This window comes from Silurus meridionalis, chromosome 19 (assembly GCF_014805685.1).
Source record: "Silurus meridionalis isolate SWU-2019-XX chromosome 19, ASM1480568v1, whole genome shotgun sequence".
Taxonomy (NCBI): domain Eukaryota; kingdom Metazoa; phylum Chordata; class Actinopteri; order Siluriformes; family Siluridae; genus Silurus; species Silurus meridionalis.
The window spans coordinates 8266006-8288904 of NC_060902.1; the positions used below are offsets into that span (position 1 = coordinate 8266006).

The following is a 22899-nucleotide window of genomic DNA, read 5'->3' on the forward strand; positions in this document are numbered from 1 at the left end:
ATATTCATCAAGGTCCCACAATACATCGGTGTACCTGCCAACACAGTGAGATATATACAGTTTTAGGCAGGTGATTTTAATATCATGGCTTATTTCTTTGCCAAAAAAAGTCATTACTGATTGAGCTATTTGTTAGCTAACTGCCACTGTATTTAAATGATGTAGTTAATGAAAGGAAATAACTGGAAACATACTGGCAAACAAAAAAACAATATTTTCCACTCCAAAAAAATCCACCGACATTATTCAAACCCAAGATTATCATCTAGCTCTCTGACAAGTGCAGTAAGTTACTTATAGGAATGGAAAAGCACTTTCTGTTATGCTCTGTCCATTCTGGAGTTAAATTAGTTTCACATTAAATTAAATATTGTGCATCGAAATTTAAAATGAAATGTATATATTTCATTGTATAAATACATCAGGGATTTCCCCTCTATGTATAATTTTTAGGGGAAAAAAATATATGGGTTATCCATTTATTCCCAGTTAGTGGGGCTAAGTGAATAAGTGAATAAATGACCTTAGAATAAGGTGTGCTCCTAAATGGCATTAAAATTACAGGTGGAATTGTCCAACACTTTTTGTTATGCATGTTACATTCATTAAGGTTACATGCACACAACACAATTATGTATTATACATGAATCCTCATGAAAGACTCGTGGATTAATATTCAAATATAATTAATATCTTATATTTCTTATAAGATTACAATAAAACAAATGTTTAATTATGACACCTATTTTAAGATATTGTACTTTTTTCAGGCATAACATTGTCAGTAAATAAGATTTAATATCGATTTCAATGAATAAAAGCATTAAAAAACTTTGAAATCAAATACAAATATTACATCAACATGCACATATTTAAGATATTTTTGAAAAATTGAAAATATAAGTCAATATGCTGAACACAAATAAAAACAAGCACTTCAGGGTCTTTTCATAACAAGTTTATGTATAATTATCAAACAGGGATAAAAACCTGCCTTTGAAGGCATAAAATCAACAATTACCAAAAAAAATTCAGAACTATCAAAAGTGTGAATTTTTGGCAAACCAAAAATAAATATTCCTCTGCTGGTGCATCATAGATCTCTTAATGAAGAGATTTTTTTTTAATAACATTCAGTAAGATTATTCCAGAATAAGCATTTCTTAAGGAATGTCACCTACCAAAAAGAACAGACTGCAGAAAAAATCAAGCATGGTACAAAGTCTGAGCAGGTGAGTGACCTGTACATAGAAACTACAACCTTCTACACAATACCTCGACTTTAGATAAACTCTGGTATATAAAAGGCACCAAAGCAGTGTAACTGGCTAACAGTCTCTGGTTTTGAGGAAGAACGGCATCAGGAAGAAGAGATGCTGAACAGGACTTCTCGTGCCTCAAAACCGCAAATTAGGCATCGGCATCGTGACGTCACGGAAGAATCGATGAACGAGAGCGTTCTTGGCTGAGATTCTCTTGTTGGGGTCGTATTTCAGCATTTGCTATTAGAAAACAGGAAGAGGAAAGAGGTTAAAAAGATGCTAAAAAGAGGTATATAGAATCTGTCAGCCATCAAGAATTCCCCTTGAAGGAGTTATATTCAAAGTCCTCTATGGAAGCAAAAAATAATGACAGATAATTGTTTGATAACTTCAAATACTGACAGAGCAGTTATATCTAGTAACATCTAAAACCCATAAATACCATAAAATCATACCAGGATACCATAAAAACAAGTTCTACTATTTGATTATTAAAAGATTAGAACAAATTGAGATCAAGGATAAAAAAATATTAATTTCAGAATCAAATTTAACATTTGGTTGAATATGGAAGCTATGTAAGCTATCATTACAAATTAGCCAAAGAGTAAAGACTTATGTACAAACCATTATTGTGTAAAAACATTACTATAAAAATGGTATTTTATATGCATGTTTTACACTATATGCTTTTCATATGACAGTGAAAAATCAAAACATTTTTGACCAAATCAAAAAACACACTGGAATTTTATCTTCCTAAAATATGCATCAGGGTCAGTTTTTACATATGGGTTGGTATTTGTCAAGTCAAGAAGCTTTTATTGTCATTTCAACCATATATAGCTGACCCTGGTGCTACTTGAAACAACATAGAGCTTCATCACACCACACAACATTGAGCTGCATACAGAACACAGGGCTAAAGTTCTGAAGTTGTCCCGGTCACACTAAGTGCATCGTGTGCAACCGAGTGTAAACAGTGCAGACAAAAGAGAGCGCAAACAGACAACACAAGACAGTGTGCATATGGGTTTCATTTACAGTTTAGTTCTGTGTGTGGAGGAACCTGATGGCTTAAGAGAAAAAAACTGTTGCACAGTTTGGATGTGAGGCCTGAATGCTTCAGAACCTCTTTCCTGATGGTAAGAGCGTGTGTGTGACGGGTGTGTGGGGTCGTCCACAATGCTTTGACTTTGTGATGCAGCGTGTGGTGTAAATGTCTGTGATTGAGGAGAGAGAGACTCCGATGATCTTCTCGGCCATCACTACACTCTGTAGGATCTTGCAGTGAAGTTCCTAAACCAGGTCATGCAGCTGCTCAGGATGCTCTCAATCGTCCCTCTGTAGAATGTGGTCAGGATGGGGGGGAGGGGGATAAGTTTTCCTCAGCTTTCTCAGGAAGTAGAGACGCTGCTGGGCTTTCTTGGTGATGAAGCTGGTGTTGAGTGACCAAGTGAACTTCTTTGCCAGATAAACACCAATGAATTTGGTGTGCTTGAAGATCTCCACAAATGATCCATAGATGATCAATGGAGAATGGCCCCTTTATAGTCAACAACAATCTCTTTGGTTTTGTCAATGTTCAGAGACAGGTTGTTGGCTCTACACCAGGCTGTTAACTGTTGCACCTCCTTTCTGTATGCTGACTCGTCGTTCTTAAAGATGAGACCCACCACGGTTGTGTCATCGGCGAACTTGATGATGTGGTTCGAGCTGTGCATTGCTACACAGTCGTAAGTCAGCAGAGTGAACACCATTGGGCTGAGCACACAGCCCTGAGGGGCCCCAGTACTTAGTGTGGTGCCGCGATATATTAGCATTGTGCAAGAGATAATGCTTATTATATACAGAGAACACTGTAATTATACACAAGAAAAAACAAAGGCTATTTTGCATATTTACAGAAGAGGCTTTTATAAAAAATTTTAAAAAATAATTTAATAAATAAATATACCCATGAGAATTGCACAAAACAACCTGCAACAAACCAACAGAAATCATGCGATGTCCAAAGGGATTCAGTTAAATCATAAATAAAGAATGAACTGAAGATTTTCTTTCAGATTAGAAATGACAAAGCAACTATATTATATTTTTCAATAAAAAATTTTTGTTTCAAAATCTAACACAGAAATCATTCCAAATGATGGCTGTCACCGGACGTGGATTCTCCCAGTAGGTTAAATACTGGGAAACAGATTTAAAGTGAGAGAAAAATATAGTGCAGCGTAAGTCAACCCCAAGAGCCCTTTGCCCTTAAACCACAGATAACGTTAGCCTCACCAGTATTCAAAGTCTCAAGAGCATAAATTGCTTTTGTCCTGTTGTAGCACTCAGGAGTTCTGCGAATTTCCACAAACTTAGCCAAACAGGTCTTGTAAATAAAAAGGTCTTACTGCGAGTAGGTCTCTGCCATCGTCATCCAGAGGAGGCACCACTTTAGACAGATCCTGCAGTGCCCACTTGGGGAAAGAAGGCTTGTAGTCAGGCATTGAGGTCACTCCGGGCCACACTGACTCATCAGGAGTGCCGAGGGTTCGGAATATTCGGAACAGCTGATCAATTTCCGAATCTCCAGGAAACAGTGCCCTCCGAGTAATCTGAAATATGAAACCCATCTTATTTTCTCTTGTATATTTAGTATTGCTCTTAACAAAGAAAAAGTACTTCTTAATTGCTTAATTACATACTTAATTGATGGAATCACTGGTAGAATACTCGATTACTAAAATAATCGATAGCTGCAGTCCTAGATTAGTGTAGACTTAGGCTTTGTTTAATAAATATGTTTTTCGAAAAAAAAAAAAATTAAGAATTTGTAAAAAAATAAAAATAGCCATAGGTGAAAAGGTTTAAAATTACTTGTGTGATATTCGGGACAATAACAATGTTTTCATCATAAATGTGTTCTTACCATTTCAGCAAAAATGCAGCCCAAACTCCAGATGTCGACAGCTGTGGAATAATATTTACAGCCCAGGAGAATTTCTGGTGCTCTATACCACAAAGTCACAACCTACAATGAAAACATAAATAAACCAGTTGTGTTGGTTAGTAAGTTAAGAAAATTGTAACTGAACATATTTTATCTGCATACAATTTTTAGCTAGATACAAATAATCTGAAAATAAAAAGCAACTTACCTCGTGCGTGTATGTGCGTACTGGCACACCAAAAGCCCTGGCCAAGCCAAAGTCGGCTAGTTTGATTTCTCCTTGCGCGTTAATGAGCAGGTTCTGAGGTTTCAGGTCTCGGTGTAAAACCCGGTGAGAGTGACAGAAGGACAAACCCTGGAGCAGCTGAAACAGGTAGCTCTGAAAATACATACAACCCCAAACATAAGTAATTTGTACACATAATCAAACTCCGAGCACACAAATTGGCAGACGTTTTTCTGATCTGACAGAGGAAATAAAAATCATTTTGATGGTAGAAGCAGGCAGCCTAGCCTATTCAAAAACATCTATCGTAACCTAAATCATAAAACACACAAAAAAACCCCTAAGATACACCGACCAGGCATAACATTATTACATTATAACATTATGGCCGGTGAAGTAAATTACACTGATTATCTCTTCATCATGACACCTGTTAGTTGAGGGGATGTATTAGGCAGAAAGTGAACATTTTGTCCTCATAATTGAGGTGTTAGAAGCAGGAAAAATGGGCAAGCGTAAGGATTTGTGAGAGTTTGAAAAGGGCCAAATTGTGACTGTTAGATGACTGGGTCAGAGCATCTCCAAAACTGCAGCTCTTGTGGGATGTTCCCAGTCTGCAGTGCTCAGTATCTATTAAAAGTGCTCCAAGGAAGGAAAAGTGATGAACCGGAGACGGCCATTAGCGGCCAAGACTCACTAATGCACGTGGGGTCCAACAGACGAGCTCCTGTAGCTCCAACTGCTGAAGTTAATGCTGTTAATGAGCGACGGGTCAGAACTCACACTTACCTTGACCAAAGGAAGTGAAATGCCAGTAACTGAGGACGAGTCCATAAATTTCTTGAGGTCTTGGTGAAGAAATTCAAACACGAGATAAAGCTTATTCTCTGTGTGGATGACATCAAGCAGCCTGAAACAAATTAAGAGACACTCTCATTAGAGTTTAAGGTCTAACTCTGTATATTCGCTTGCTGACACAAAATACTACTGTTCAACACTAATAAAGCACCAAAAATATGAATCATATGACAATAAGATAAATAGTCAATGACATCATGTGTCATGAGGACCAGACCTGAAAAAAAAGAAAAATTAAGACTTGCATTTCACTGTAGACAGATGGGGGTAATGAAGCAGTCTAGTTGAAGTTTAAGACAAATATATTTGCCTGCACTGTATCTTTGAATTATTTAGGACAAATTAACACTAGAATTTCAAATCTGCCTTTATGTCACTGACTCAAATGTGGGTAGTATACAAACTGTTCTGACAGTGATATTATTTTGCTTTAGTGCTAGCTCTCTTTTGGGTTGTATGTTGTTCTGGTTACATCCCAGATTCAACACTACCAAATAAACATAACCAGCATTTGTTGTACACACATAGTATCTAATACCCTGTATGATCTGTGCTTATCTACAGATTTTCTGAGGTCCTTTAAAGTATAAATCTGCACTACAGTGGTAACTATCAGCTGAGTAGAAAAAAAAAGATATGGTTTTGTATATTTTGGCAACTTGTTCTGTAAAATGGTGTGTAAAATGACTGAATGAGTAAGGCAGACTCCTCTCAATCATACGGTAAAGAGTTTGACAAGAAGGAAGAGCCGTAGAGTCGAGTCGATGCCTTTTAGAACCGAGAAAAGTCAGTGAAGGTCGTTTAAATATCTAATGAGGGTGCTCTCGTGTCAGCTCCTGTAAAAATTATATTGTACATGTTTCAGCTGAGATCCATTGGGAATCTCAGTAACCACTGGACAGATTATATTTTACATATGACTTGGGAATCCCCCAGGAGAAGCTCTAATCTAGAGAGAGAACATCTATATAGGAACAAAAGTCTTGGCTGGCCTTCTCAGCTTGCCACTGAGACCATCATGAAACTGAACAGATGATTTGGCTGGATGGCTATTTGACTATATATATATGGCTTTAATCATTTATGTATTTTATATAGATTTGTAAACAGCACTATTGACAGCTTTGCTGAATGAATTGTACAACAGTGTTGTGTAATTTTATCATACTTGACAATATTGGGGTGATTGAGTTCCTTCAGCAGGGAGATTTCTCGAATAGCGGTACTCGGGACACCTTCAGTCTCCCTGCAAAAAAATCATCATCATTAACGACATCTGCTCTAATTAAAATGACTTATTTGAAAACGATCAACCTGAACATCCTGTTTAATGTCCTATAATCCCACTATAATCCCAGCATTACCCAGATGAAGTACCAAAGTGGAGAAGAAAGTCTGAAAGTGACTTGAATACATTTTGAGATTATTCAGACTCTTAGTGATGCTGGGATTACAGTGGAATTATAAAGCATTAAGCAGTATATACATTAATACCATATACAAAAATGTCTTGAAAGAAAACATCATTATTAAAGACATCTGCTTGTTAAAATGACTGTTATATGATTTTCCTCTGGACGAGCATCTTAATGGTTAAACATCTCGTAATAATCCCAGCCTCACCCAGATCAAGAGTCTGACTCATCATTTATAGAGAGATTATTAACAATTAAGCAATAGATCCAGTATGACCATAAAGAAATTAATGTCCTGGAAGAAGACATCTGCTGCAGTTATAAAGCATTTTTTTTTTTTTTTTTCCCCCATGGCCTTTGCTTCAATATTTTTCAATATCTGGACATACGGCATATTGTGGACTTTCGGAAATCTAACAGCAGGATACACTCCCCAGTCTATATCAATGGAACTAAGGTAGAGAGGGTCTCCAGCTTCAAGTTCTTGGAAGTTTAGGATCTGTCCTGGCACCAGAACACTTCAGCTCTGGTTAGGAAGTCAAAATAGCGTCTGTACTTCTTGAGGAGCTTTAAGAAAGGTCATCTGTCCCCAGAGATTCTAAAGACTTTTAACCGCTGCATCATCGAAAGCATCCTGACCAACTCAATCACTGTATGGTCTGGAAGCTCCACTGTGTGTGAACCTAAAACCCTGCAAAGGGTCGTCAAAAACCGCCTAACGCATCACTGGCACCCAACTACCCACCAATAAGCACCTTCACTACAGCAGATGTCTGTGCAGAGCACGCAACATGATCAAGGACTCTTCCCAGTCACAAACTGATACAGGATACAGGTACATATGCACCAGAACCAGCAGGTTCAGGGACAGCTTTTTTTCCATCCACCATCACACTACTGAACTCAACACTACACCATTAGATCACTGTGTAAAACTTCTGTACAGTTGTTCATACTGTACATTTATACACCCCTCTTTCTCTACACATATTACTTGTTTATCTGCACTTGTCAATTTGCACGTCTGGAAGATGCTAAACTGCATTTCGTAGCTGTGTACCTGTACTATGCAATGACCTCTCTCTCTCTCTCTCTCTCTCTCTCTCTCTCTCTCTCTCCCCATCTCTCTGTGACGCATAGAGAGAGAGAGAGGGCTCTATCTATCTGCATTACCCAGATAAAGATTCAGATTCATAAGAAAATATCTCTTGCACTGTAACTCTATTTTAAAACTCTTTATCTCATCGGGTGATACTGAAATTGCAGTGGGATTATAAACCTTTAAGCAGTGTATCCAGAAAGACCTATTAAGATCAGTGTCCTGGAGATAAAATACATCCGAATTATTTACATCTGCTGTAGTAGTGACTAATGAAAAAGTTATTAAAAGTTAACATGGTAAAACAATACCCTAAACACATTGACAGAAGGCACTTACGTGTCCAATCTGATCTTCTTCAACGCCACGGTTTCCCCGGTGATTTTGTTTTTAGCTTTATAAACCACTCCATATGTCCCCTCTCCGATTTTCTCTACTTTCTGAAACGACTCCATGTCAAACATCAGGATATAAAACCCCTCTCACCCCTGCAAGTGTGAGTCCACACTAAAAACTTCACACCAAAATACACAAAATGGCTAAATGCTATTGTTAAGAGTGAAATGTAAGCATGAGGAAGAGAGACCTGTGTTAAAATGAGCTATAAAGTAAATTATCCCCCAACTGAAGTTTTATAATAATAATAATAATAACGCTCAGGCGGCAAATAAGGTTTTACTACCAATACCCGCCAATTCCCGCGTTCAGTTATGTTCAATCCGAAATGCCTTTGCACAAAACACCCAGTGCACTTCGTAAGCGGCGAGACGCTATTGTGTGCCACTCCATGTAGTGCACCTACAGAACAAGTGATAAACGGTTGAAAACAAGACCTTAAATCCGCCCTTCAAACAAAGCTGTTCGTTGCTCCGCCCAATTTTCTTCTTCTTTTGGCGCTTTCAAAGGAACAAAGATAAATGTTGACACCTAGCGGATGATGTTTTGTTTTCACGTTAGTGTAGTTTGATACGTTTTCTTTTTGTTTTCTTTTGAATAATTCTTAAAAAAAAATATATATATATTTTTAAAGATTATCTGGACGGATAGATAGATAGATAGATAGATAGATAGATAGATAGATAGATAGATAGATAGATAGATAGATAGATAGATAGATAGATAGATAGCAGGCCAAGCACAAAATATGAAGCTTTATTTTATAAACAACAAATAACCCAGCCATTAGGGTTGCACAAGCCGGTGCACGCAGCAGGTAAAGAGGGATGTGGCAAAAGCCAAGGAAAAGGCATATGAGGAGCTGTATGAGAGGTTGAACACTAGAGAAGGAGAAAAGGATTTGTACCGATTGGCCAGGCAGAGGAACCGAACTGGGAAGGATGTGGTGCAAGTTAGAGCAATAAAGGATGAAGAGGGAAATGTGTTGACTAGTGAGGAGAGTGTGTTGAGAAGATGGAGGGAATATTTTGAGCATCTGATGAACGAGGAAAATGGGAAAATGAGAGAGAGATTGAGAGAGAGAGAGAGAGAGAGAGAGAGAGAGAGAAGGTTGGATGGTGTGAAGCAGGAAGTAGATATATGATTAGTAAGGAGGAAGTGAGAGCAGCGATTAAGAGGATGAAGAGTGGACCACGACAAGCATGGAGATGTTTAGGAGAGATGCAGTGGAGGTTTTAACAAGATTGTTTAACAAGATTTTGTAAGGTGAGATGATTCCTGAGGAATGGAGAAGGAGTGTGCTGGTGCCGATCTTTAAAAATAAAGATGTGCAGACCTGCAGTCATGGGTGTAAATTTATTTTAACATTGGGGGGGGATGTTAAAATAAAGAGAGAAATGTTTGAAGGGGACAAATAATACAGTCAAATTGTACTTATAAAGACACAGTGTACCGACAGTGGAAAACATTGCTTTTATCATTATTATTGTAGCATGGAGACTGCGTCATTATGGTTATTTTCAAAGTTTTTCTCAGGTTCAATGACAAAGCAAAACAAGGAATTAATAAAAGGTTTACAATTTTATTAAAAATTATTTAAGACACTGAAGAACAGAATAGAAATTTAATATACAAAAAAATACAGTGGGGTCAGTTCGGACGTAGCACAGTGCTCATTTAGTAAATGCACAGCTAAACAATATGCTAATTGTGTGTTAATGTTAAATTAACATTATACCAAGTCTTCCCAAATAAAACACTGCACGGGAAATGGCTTTGGCGTGTTAGTTACAGTGCACTTTGCTACAAGCTATTGTAAACAAGCTAATGTTAACTAGATAAGTCATATTTTAATCGCTAATATAGCAGATTCATGGAAAATTACATCGCTAATCAGCATTTTTGCCGCGGGGGGGAAGACAATCCTCAGATGGGGGGACAGCCCTCGGATGGGGGGGACATGTCCCCTCCGCCCCCCTCTCCCCGGGATTTATGCCCATGCCTGCAGTAACTACAGGGGAATAAAGTTGATCAGTCACACCATGAAGTTATAGGAAAGAGTAGTGGAAGCCAGGCTGAGAGAAGAGGTGACCATCTGTGAGCAACAGTATGGTTTCATGCCGAGGAAGAGCACCATTGACGCATTATTTGCTTTGAGAATGTTGATGGAGAAGTATATAGAAGGTCAGAAGGAGTTGCATTGTGTGTTTGTGGATTTAGAGAAAGCCTCTGACAGGGTGCAGAGAGAGGAGTTGTGGTATTGTATGAGGAAGTCAGGTGTGTCAGAGTAGTGTGTGAGGGTGGTGCAGGACATGTATGAGGATTAGAAACGAGTTTATTAGAGAGACAGCACATGTAGGACGTTTTGAAGACAAGGTGAGGGAGGCGAGATTGAGATGGTTTGGACATGTGCAGAGGAGGGACATGGGGTATATCGGTAGGCGAATGCTGAGGATGGAGCCACCATGAGGGAGGAAAAGAGGAAGGCCAAGGAGGAGGTTTATGGATGTGGTAAAGGTAGACATGCAGGTAGTTGGGTTGAAAGAGGCAGATGTGGAGGACGGGGGTATGGAGACGGATGATCCGCTGTGGCCACCCCTAATGGGAGAAGCCAAAAAAAGAAGAAGATTTTATAAACAACAAATCATTGTTAAATAAATTACCACAAACAAAGTAAGGCCTTTATGTTCCCCATTATCTCTTTAATTAAAATTAATTAATTTTCTCATTAGCAAAGTTTTTAAAGACAGGCTAGAAACCAGGGAAATTCGCTTTTATAATATCTAGGGTTTTTTTAATAGACAAAGGTAGAATTATGATGATTGAAGCATTTGTCAATACATGGGTTCACAAAACTACTCAACACTGAACAACATCCATTCTTTCTGTAAAAAGCAGTCTATACATTAGCCATAATACTTAAACATAAAAAAACAAAATTCTTGCTCATTTCCAATGATTTGACTATTAAAAATCTAATATTTTAACATTTAGTTGTTGCCATTTTTGCCAAAGAATGTACACTAAATTAAACATGACTGTTTATTAATTAATTTAAATGTTTTAAACCAGTGAAGCTTCATAACACACACACATGCGGGCTTTCCCCAAACTGTAGCTACAAATGGTATAGGATGTTTTTGTCGCTTTTCTTGGACCAAATGAACTCAAACCTACTCCAGCATGACAATTGTAAAAGCAATATTAATTAATTTTTATTTGTATATTAGTGCTTTTAACAATGAACATTGTCTCAAAGCAGCTTTACACAGATAATGTGGTGATAAAAATGAACAAGATTGTTCTTTATAAGTGTAAGTTTGTCCTTGATGAGCAAGCTGGTGGCGACTGTGGCGAGTATACACAGTATACGTATATAGGACAATATATAGACAATATATAGACAATATATAGACTGTATATGTAATAGATATTTACAGTGGGTGGAATGTGTATTTGATCTCCTGCTGATTTTGAGAGTTTACCCCTTACAAAGAAATGAAAATCTATTAAAAACCTTAAAGAAAGGCTATACGTTTAATTTGTATTTGATCAAGTGAAATAAGTATTTGATTCCGTACCAAATGAGTAGGAATTCTGACTCCCACACACCCAAACAAGTCCTGTGCCTTTAAGAAAGAACTCCTAATATCAATACATTATGTGTATAAAAGACACCAGTCACACAATCAACCTCTTCCATTCAAGCCTCTGCACCACCATGGGTAAGACCAAATAGCTGTTAAAGGACGTCAGGAAAAAGATTGTAGACCTGTACAAGGCTGGAACAGTCATAACCAATGATATCATGGCACCACTGACTAACATTTGGCAGTTTCATAGCCTGAATTTGGTAGAATGAAAGTTTTGCACAGTAGAAAGAGCTTTGAGTTACGGCTGAATGAGATCCCTTTGCTAAATAAAATAACATATTATTATCATTTTACAGTCATGTAAGTATAAGTAGCTAATGTGCGGTGTCAACTGAAAATATACAGATAAACTGCATTCAGCAGTTACACTCAACACAACATATTTTTAATACAAAGAAAAAGAAAAATGGCTGCTACTGATTAATGCAACTGTCACATCCCAGTAACTTCATCTAACACAATAAAACACAACCCCCCAAAACTCCATAAACACTATTTTAAATGTGAAATAAGAGGCATCTAAATATTTTCATTGAAAATATAACAGTTTTGTAATTTGCGCAGCGGTAAAACATGTGGCTAGAAAGCTTTGTTGATTGTTTGTTGGATTAGCTCATTTTGCCTTAGCTGTACTTGAGCAACATCCACCACTTCTTCAAACATAGCATGCTCATAGGAAATGGAAAGCCAGCATGCTCACTTTCACTTTTGCCTTTTTCACATACATTTTCCAAACCATTCCTCTAATTATGCATTGTCTAGTTTAGTATTTTAATGGCTGCAATCAAAATTGTAAAAAAAAACTGTACCATAATGAAGAAACGTATAGCACAAAAATGTCTTTATTTCAGGATAACAAGTCAGTAATAGGTAAAAGCAAAGCACTTTAAACTTAACAGATATGAACTACGTCCTCTTTATCGGCTAGGATTTGTAATACTCATAAATGATCAGCATGCATTTATTAGCAAAACCATAAAGCAAAACAGTTATTGCAGAAGGCCAGTTTTAAGTAACACTGATCAAGATACTGGACATGGTTTTCTTTCATTAATTTCAAGTCAATGTGAATATATTCATTTAAAGAAACCCATTTAATCTACCTCTATGAACGTGTAATAGTTCTGCATAGTAGTACATAAAGCTTTAGTCAAATTATTGTGTGCGTGTGTGTGTGTGTGTGTGTGTGTGTGTGTTCAGTCTGGTGTGTGTATTAGACATGCAGTTATTATCAGTTTAGCCATACGTTTTCCATATTTAAAACATTAACATAATTCCCTTGCATTACATTTATTTCTTATGCTCAATACACGGTCAGGCTGATATAGAACAATGTAATGTCATTTTAATGCAAAATGAACATTAGTCACTAATTGGACATGTTACATATGAATGTAACATTGGCACAAATATAAATGTGAGTGGATTTGTTCAGTGTCAGTAAGCAGTGTAAGTAAGCTCTGTGTGTTTGTGTGTGTGTGTGTGTGTGTGTGTGTGTGTGTGTGTGTGTGTGTGTGTGTGTGTGTGTGTGTATATGTGTATGCTTATGTGTGTTTACACCACTCGTCCCTGCAGCAAAGGGCGGCTCTCTGCAGTGCTCTGTCGGGTCAGGAAGTTCCACATTAACATTGGAACAGACTTAAACCCAGAAATGCCCATGATGCCATGTGTCGAGTCGTCTTTGAGCACCTGGTATGACTTCAGTCGCCTTTGAATGTGTTAATATTAAAGGGTTAGAAAATGATTTTATATATATATATATATATATATATATATATATATATATATATATATATATATATATATATATATATATAAAACACATTTTGAAATGTTTTGTAGAACTAAAGGATGTAAGTATGGAATTAAACTGTATTTTACAAAAAAGAAATTTATATTATAACTACTTATATATTTATATTATATTACTACTTCTAGTACTACTTTCTTATATTTCTCCTCCTCCCCCTCTCCCTCCTACAACTACTACTAATAATAATAATAACAACCATACATATAGCTCCTTTATATCATTTAAAAGCAGTAAAAAGTTTTAGAGTTACTACATTTAGGACATAAAACAAAAGACAGTACTCACCTGTAAGTTAAGGCAATGGTGCCTACAGCACAGACGAGCACAAGAACGCCAAGTACTGCAGTGGCAGCACCAGCTGAGGAGGAGCCTGAATCTACATTTATAAATGTGTAAAACATAAAAATATTCATATTGATATTACAGTAAGGTAGATAAATATATATCTAGATTAATTACTCACTAACAATTAGATACAATTTAAAGTAAATGTAATGATATATATTTGACTAATCCTTACCCACAGTGACACTGAGCCTCGCAGTTGCTACAGCAAAACTGACATCATTAGTCAGAGATACATTAATGCAGAAAGTCCCAGACTCATTAAAGAAGCGTCTCAGGATCATCTGGCACTCAGTTGGAGTCACAGCATTACACTCTGTCTGCACAGGACTGATGCAGTCTGAGTCCATCACCATGGTACACACTTCACTCGGCAAGCTGAAAATATTGATCAAATATTTAGTATTTTGAAAGTATTATAAATAAGATACTTTTACTCATTTCAAACTTCACATTTTGTAAATTCTATTGGCATATAAAATTAGAGATCAAATTGCAGATGTAACTATATATATATATATATATATATATATATATATATATATATATATATATATATATATATATATATATATACTTATTACTAATTTTTATTAATGATTAATGCAGTGTGCATTCCTGTTTGACCATTATTATAAAAATAGAAAAAAAGAAATATAAAAGAGGCTAAATTAAAACCTTCAACGCAACACACATTTATTCACAAGGTCCTTTCATTACTCAGATATAAAAATACAAATAATAAACTCCAGTAAAAAATTATTTTGAATTACTAAACATTTCACTAATAAAAAACATACATTTGCATAAAGCCTCCATAGTTGTCCATGGCCATGTTGATTAGAGTATTAAAAACTTGAAAAGTATTAATTTAAGGTACATTTAGAACAGATAAAAATGTGTGATTAATTTGATTAAATATTTAAATCTATTGATAGTCCTAAATATAATGAAACAGATAAATAATACGATGAGTTGTAACTGTGAGTATAGTCTCAAGAGCTTACATTTTCTAATCTCAAAATGTTTCTGGACCTTAAATTTAACTAATAAGCATAAAATTAATCTTTTTAAAATCATGGGCCCAAGTTCCAGGGTTACTGAGCTGATGCTACTTGGTTTAAGTTATTTAGCTAAAAGTCCTGGATTTATTCATCCTTATTTTTCAGGGTTTTGAATTCCTGGGCTATAATTCCTGGGATTAAGATCTTTGTTTTAAGTTCCAGGGTTCCTGGCCTGAAGTAATTAGTTATAAATAACTGGGTATAAGTTCCTCTCTTTAGGTTTTTTAAGGTCAAAAAGCATGGTTCCTGTAACAGACCTAGATCCCTCAGTTTCTAAAATGTTTATACTGAACCAATTTCAAATTTGTCTTCCCACTTCCTCATTCTCTCTCTTATTTTCAATTTCTCATGCCATTGTGGTATTTAAAAATGTAGGGATGTGTTTTTTTAATTAATTACATTTTGGTTCAGAGGTAATTGTAAAAAATATTGCTAAAGTGTTCATGTGAAATGTTTTCCTGACCTTCCCTGACAGGTGACGGTGAGATCCACAGCATTCTGCTCCACATTGGTGGCCAACACGGCAACATTACTCATCTCCACAATCTCCACACTCTCAATTCCCTCTAAGGAAAGAACAATAGACAAACAAATGTTATTAAAGGTTATAATCTACTGCATTAAAGCTGCCAAATGCTTATATAATTTTTATATAATTGTTCAAATCAGCTAACTGTGCAAAAGTTACACATTTCATCTGAGAGAAAAATAAGTATTTAAAGCCACAGTCATTTGCTTGGTAAACACTAATTTTTATTTCTATCTCATTCATACGGCCTGGTTATGATTCCATTTTCCACAATGGGATGAAAAGAAAGAACCCTGAGCAAATCCAAACGAAGTATAAGAACATGCTAAACTCCACACAGATAGTAATCTTAGGTTACCATGGAGCTATGAGGTGACATTAACATGATGGCTGCTTAAATGAAAGTAAACCCTAAAGCAGAACTAAATATTGTGAGTCATTATGCATTGACCGGGTATACAAGTCTACATGTTTAAAAGTAAATGTCCAATCATATGTGGCTATATTGTTGTACTCCTATGCTCAAGCATATATTTACAAGTCCAAATCCAAAAGCTTTGGAATGCTGAGTAAATCTACATTAAGTGTCACTTACGAACAACATCCAAAGTTAAGGAAAAAGAGCCATAGCGGTAAATCATGCAGTTTCCCTCTGCTGGAAGTTCTGGAGCTTGACGCTTTGCAATAAGCAGAGCAGCTTGTGTTTCCTCTGTCTCATTCTGTGTTATTGGAGATATGGTGGGAATAACAGCAACTAGATAAAAAGTAAAAAAAAAGTTGTAAGCAAAAAGTTTTTTTTTCAATTCAATACTTTCTTATCCAGACCACAGAAAGAAGGTAGTGGACAAGTGATTATCATAAGCATAAAACCCGCACTGAATCAATAACAGAAAACCTCTTGATTCAAACAGATACAGTATATTAGTGCCATATTTTCTTTTTCCAGATCATGAAAATCTAATTTGTGTTGAAATCTCCTTTGTGGTAATGACATATATGATCTGTATATGAAAAGTGTTTATTTAATGAATCAATAACACATCCTCACCTGTAGCAGTATCTGTAATTACATCAGCTTCAGAAATGACTTCATCTGGGGTAGCATCATTTACAGTTTCCACAATCTCAACCACTGGTACTATAGATGGCACTGTTTGAACAACTGTAGCATCTGTGGCCACAGTATTAAGAATAACATCAGCAGAAGGTGCTAATGTGTCTGGCTCCCCAGTGGCAACTGCTGCAGCTTCCAAATCTGCGGCATCAGTCACAGCTGACTCGGCTACAACCTCCTCATTTGGGGTAATAGAAGCGGCAGCATCAACAACTGCAAGGCCTTCGGTTTCTACACTGCCATCTGTAGGTGTTTCACCAATGGCTGGAATATCAGAAACCTGATCTGCAGCTGTATCTGCGGCTAAGTCGTTAGCTGCAGCTGGAATTGCAGAAATTATGCTTTCTTGCTCAAGTACAGGCTCAGGGGAAGCATCCATATTAGAGGGTTGTGCAGCTGGAGCTTCTGATGCCACTGTCACTGCTTGGGCTATGAAGAAGGGCAAAATATGGACTTAAGTAAATGTAATTGATTTTTAGAGGATCTAAATCTTTAATGTGTTTGGTTAATTTCAATAAACTGAGCCTGAATTCAGATTGACCACACAAATAGTTTGACTTTGCAATAGTAAGCAAGAAAAATGTATATATCAATCTTGATTATATTAGCCACACCTACACAAACCCCGAAAACACCCCCTCAATTTTCAACTACCTGTTACTTCTCTGTTCATAGAGTGATGTCAAATTAACATTTAAACTATAAGCCATAAGTGTAAAGATCACCTATAACGTCTTTTAAATTAATTTATAGCACTATTGGCTTTAGATCAGTTAATATACAGTAATAATATACATAGTACATAGTACAAATTGTGTTTCATAATCAATGTTAGCGTTATCACTAACATTGGAGGGCTAAATGGTTGCTAGGCTTGTGGCTATTGTCTGCTGTTTTTGCTGTAATGCAATTTCACACTCCCCGCATTAAATGTCATGAACTCTCATTGCAGTGTATTTAAAGTCTCATTTTAGTCCTTGCACGATGTTACAGAAGGTGATGTAACTCACCTGCAGTTATAACCCCAGAGGTTGGATTTGGGACACAGCCACTTGAGATAGCAGCCATCAGCACAAGCTGTGGAGTAAATGAACCAGTTGCGAGGTAAGTGTGTGTAACAGAGGGTTGACGGGAGATAAGTGTTCCACTGTTGTCACCAAAGTCCCAGGTAAAGGTAAGGTCAGACCCACTGAGGTACTGGCTGGGGTCATGGACACCAACGTTGAAGGTTACAGGCCGATTCTGGATAAAGCTCTGATCTGTCTGGTTAACATCACCAGTCTGTGACAGAGTCACTATGAATGGAATCTGATCTAAATTAGGAAAAACAAAAGAGTTCAGGGATTAATGGGTGCTTATGACTAAAAATTCCTGTATGTGTATTTACATTAGATTTACCTGTAACATCTCTCTCATTTGTATTAGTGCTACTTCATACATCTTTAATATAAGTTTTATTGATTTTATATGGCATAGAATTCTAGAAATATAGGGTATTATACTTCATGACAGCGGGAATATAGGGCACTGAGAATGGGAATAAGAGAATCCTGACATTAGAAATAAGGGACCATGGGAATACAGGAACCTTTATGATTTTAGAATGGGAATATTGAATGGCATAATATAAAATAGTGAAATATGGAACACTGGGAACAGGAATATAAAGTACTGGGAACATAGAACACTGCAAATAGGAAACTACTGTAGTAATGAATTGGCAATACAGGATACTAGTGAAATATGACACGTAGCTTGATGGAAATGTCAAACTCTACTAAATAAACACAGGAATACAGGACTCATGAAATATAAACTCATAGAAACATAGAGTGGTAACAATAAAAAAACATAAGGCCCTGTTTGTTTATTTTCCATTGTAAAAATCCCACGTTGTTGCTTTAATTCTTGATTAGATACAAAAAGCCTTTGCTACAATTAATACTACTACTACTACTGAAAATAAATCCATCTTCTATATTACAAACACACCCACACACCTGTGACAGAGAACTGTGTCGAAGCATATCCAAGAGGAATAAACCTGTCTTTTCCTCGATAATGATAAATAACCACCTCCATGTTGTAAGAGCCCAGTGGTATATTGCCTGTTCCAATAGTGAGGGCAGAGGAAGGACCACCAGCCACCTGCCAATATCTACCTTCAGAGATGAAAGAAGGAGTCATACAACAATGTTCAATATAATGTCTTAAGATGAAAGATTATTTATCTGTATGTGCCAATATTAGTTATTTCATTTTACAAATTTAAAATGTTATGAATATGCATATCTTACCCCAAGTCTTCCACACAAAGATGAAGCGAGGTCGCCTTGCCAAAGTTGTAGTGAATGGTGTTCCATCAGGAAAAACCCCTGTCCATTCTTGGGTAGTGTTGAATTCTGGGTAAACATGTTCGCCCTTGGTGTACTGGGTTTCTGAAAGCAAATTAAAAAAGAAAATATATGTTAAGTGTAATCAGGAATTATCGCTAGTTAAATATTAAGGTCAAGATTTTAGGCACTGAAGCAGTAAAGAATTTAACACTAACTGATCATAAAATTCCATCAATTTGCATACAATAGATATCACACTATACATTTAATTTTCCCCACACAAGATATTACATGCTTAATGTTCACAGGAAATAACATTATAGGATTCATTATGTTTTTTCTGTTTTGTAAAGGTTACTTTAACTTTGTATGTGGTGCATGTGAAAATGCAAATATTTTTATAAAATATGTATAAAAGATTTTAGATTAAACATTTCAATTCACAAAAAAGGCTTTATCAAAGTATTGTATTAATTGTGCTAACCATTAATAGTGCAGTTTTGGCTCCACACCACTGTCCCATTAGGCAGTACTGTTTGATTCCCAGGTGGAAGAACATTGATATTAAATGTTGTTTTGGCTCCGATCAGGGTTGGGGCGTCATTCTTGATGTCAAATGTTATCTGTCCACCTGTAAGAAATATAAGTGTGATTAAGCTATCTTGATCTTGAATACATTTCTGACTTTTACATTACAATTAATTTTGAACAGAGGATAAATGATAATCAAAGATAATCAATATATCAACAGCTGTTAGTTATAAATGGTCACAATGATGTGATGTATACGTAGTAACCCGGTCAAAAATGCTACATATGAATTGAAAGATTAATTTGAAGATATTTTTACAATTTACAAAGTAATATTCTGGTTCAATACATAAAATACATTACAATTAGCTCAGCCCCACACCTTTCCAACAGTCCCTGTATCGAGGGTCACCATCTCTCCACACTGGGTACATTCGTGAATTCCATGAACGGTAGCGTGTAAAATGGGTTCTGGCACCTGAAAGAAAAAAACAATACAGTCAGAAATTGCTGTAGTGAAATTGTGATACAGTAACCAGATGAGACACACTGATTTTGAATTTGTAATGGAGAGAATAAATGCAAACTTCTCTGTCCATTTGTCTTTTAAAATTCTCAGTTCACAAATCAGATTATATAGAGTCAATTATATAAAGAATCTTTAAAAGTCTGTGAAAACTATCCATTTTCTAATAGAATGTTTCAAGCCCTGTAGCGACTCTGCCTTCAGATCGTACATTGACCTAAATTATTGTGATTGGATAACACACAAGATCCCTGACAAACAAACCAATGTGACACTAGACAACAGAAGAGTATTTGTACAAATTAATGCATGGGTGTCTACAGCATAATTGTATGATCCTTAGGAAGGATGTTGGTAAATTGACTAGCAATGATTATGAATGAGAATTAATTAGGGCAAAAATGTAAACAGAAAGGTACAGGTAATAATAGTCTTATATAGTATATATCTTAGCTTAATGATAAATAAACAGCTTATTAATTTTGATTGGAGAACTACTTTTTAAAATCTAATTATAACGGCAGATTGATTGAAAACATTACGCATTCATATAGAGCATTCTCATTAGACAGGGTGATTATTCAGACACTTCAGTAATTTAGATGAATCATAAAGTTAAGAGAAGAAAAAGAGAGATGAAAGAAAAACAAAAGCTGAAGGGGGGAGGAGGACGGGGACACAACATGTTTCAGGCTGTGAGAGTCACAAGTCATGTCCAATCCTTTTCTATCCTTCTCATGTGATTCTCAGCTGACTGCTTACATTCATAATCCCAACTTTAGGAATAAGAAAAGCCTAATACAACCAACTGAGATATATTGTGTGTGTGTGTGTGTGTGTGTGTGTGTGTGTGTGTGTGTGTGTGTGTGTGTAAAAAGAAAATCATGAATAAAATGAAATAAATACAAATACAAACAAAAAATTTCTTAAAACTTTTGTAAAAAATTTGCCAAAAAGTACAAATAACAATAAAATAACAATTGTAACAATACAATTTGCTATATCTCACTGATTTTAATCTTATCAGTGTTAATTACAAATTAATTAGAGCTTATTGGCAGCTTTGCATCTTTGGGTGTGCAATAAATGAAATGCATAGGGATGTAATGAATACAATAAATATGATGCATCTTTTAATATAGAATGATTGAAAGAAATAATACTGGATTCTTTGTTGTTCTTGTCTATTGATTAACAAGAACTGTAGCTTCTGTTCTGGTAACATACAGTTTTGTAATGTAAGCATTATAGATTTGAACTTATATTAAAAAATATATTTTATTTAGTGATACTCACTTGAAATTGCAGCCAAAGAGAGGGTCAAACCCAGGACTGTAAGAGCTGTTCTCATTCTCCAAGTCTTCCCCCACCCAACAGGTTCAATCCTCAACAATTCTTGAAACGCAGCCCAAGTCAAGAACTTTAAGGAGTGCCAAACCTTTTTTAAATGAGCCTGAGCCTTTGTAATCAACCAAAACTCCTGACTCTGACATCATTCACTGGATTATAAATGGAGACTCCACCTATTGCCCAAAGGATTAAGATAATCGCAAATTTTATTTTAGCATCTTAATTGCAAAAATCAGTCGCAGGAGGTGTTAAGACTGGATTGGATCAAGTTTGACTAGGGAATTAATAGCGCAGAGAAAAAGAATGAATGGTCCCAGCTAGGTTGGTGTAATTGGGCTTAATGGTACATACAAAGTAAAGGAAAATATGTACTTGAACACTTTGTTTATTATTAAATATACACTCAGTGCATATTTATTCTATTCTATTCTATATTTCATCTTTCTACAAGTTTAACACACAGGAGGTGTTTGGCCTGAAATATTAGCATAGAGCCACAAAAATTAGTATGTATTCATAAGCAATTACAGAAATGGCTTAATAAGAACTACATTCATAGGAATGGACACTATATTTAAATAAATAAATATATAAAAATAAAGTTATAGATATAAATTCTGCAAATTGTACCTGGTTTCTTTTTTTTTATTATTCATGTTAATGTTTCATTCAACTAATAGCCGTCATGTTAAAAGTGCAAAGGCTGTAGCCAAATCAAGAATGAGTGAAAGAATGAAAAAAAAATTGTCATAGTGTGCTGATGCTATAAAAATATACAAACAAAAACTAGAAAAATCAAATGTAATAAATAATAAAATACATCAACAATGCAATTTGTGCAAGGTATGTTAAACTGAGCCAATGAAAATTTTATTTTCCAAATAAATGTGCAGGGTTGCAATACAACAGTCTTGGTTGCTTGCATTAATGTAACACATATGAAATAGAAGTGCAGAGTTTTAGACATTAATAAAATCTAAGTGTTTATGGAGGCAAATTAGAGATGATGATGATGATGGGTCCTTGATCTTGTTGATAAGGTCAGTTGCGGAAGTAGAGAAACTCTATGTTTTTTTGGTGTTTGGACTCGGCCACAATCGTAGCTGCCAGCTTCATGGTCCTGAAAGTGTACAAGTTGTGTAAGATGAAAAATTGTAGGCAATCATCTTCTTAGCAGAATGAATGACATGCTGCAGTCTGCCTTTGTCTTTAGCAGTGGCAGCAGTGTTGTAGATGGTGATGGAGGATGTGGGTATAGACTCAATGATGGAGGTGTAGAAGTGCACCATCATTGACTTTGGTAAGTTGAACTTCTTCAGCTGATGCACGAAGTACAATGTCTGGTGTGCTTTTTATATTCATAGAGCTGATATCTAGCTCCCACTTGAGGTCCTGAGAGAAGATGGTTCCCAGGAAATGGAAGTAGTCTACAGTGTCGACAGCT

At 36.0% G+C, this 22899-nt stretch overlaps 2 protein-coding genes across 2 annotated transcripts; both read right to left on the reverse strand.

Annotated features, from left to right (window-relative positions):
• Positions 1–943: 943 nt before the first annotated feature.
• cdk2 (cyclin-dependent kinase 2) lies at positions 944–8582 on the reverse strand. Its single transcript, XM_046875632.1, has 7 exons — positions 8138–8582; positions 6453–6530; positions 5216–5336; positions 4409–4579; positions 4180–4281; positions 3662–3865; positions 944–1502 (listed from the first exon to the last, which is right to left on the reverse strand). The coding sequence occupies exons 1-7, from the start codon at positions 8260–8262 to the stop codon at positions 1398–1400; spliced, it is 906 nt and encodes a 301-aa protein (XP_046731588.1). The 5' UTR covers positions 8263–8582; the 3' UTR covers positions 944–1397.
• Positions 8583–12669: 4087 nt separating this feature from the next.
• Positions 12670–21556, reverse strand: pmela (premelanosome protein a). Its single transcript, XM_046874638.1, has 12 exons — positions 21402–21556; positions 19962–20057; positions 19533–19679; positions 19010–19150; positions 18713–18874; positions 17723–18025; positions 16647–17141; positions 16194–16352; positions 15533–15635; positions 14181–14383; positions 13946–14036; positions 12670–13555 (listed from the first exon to the last, which is right to left on the reverse strand). The coding sequence occupies exons 1-12, from the start codon at positions 21454–21456 to the stop codon at positions 13402–13404; spliced, it is 2109 nt and encodes a 702-aa protein (XP_046730594.1). The 5' UTR covers positions 21457–21556; the 3' UTR covers positions 12670–13401.
• Between the last annotated feature and the right edge of the window lie 1343 nt (positions 21557–22899).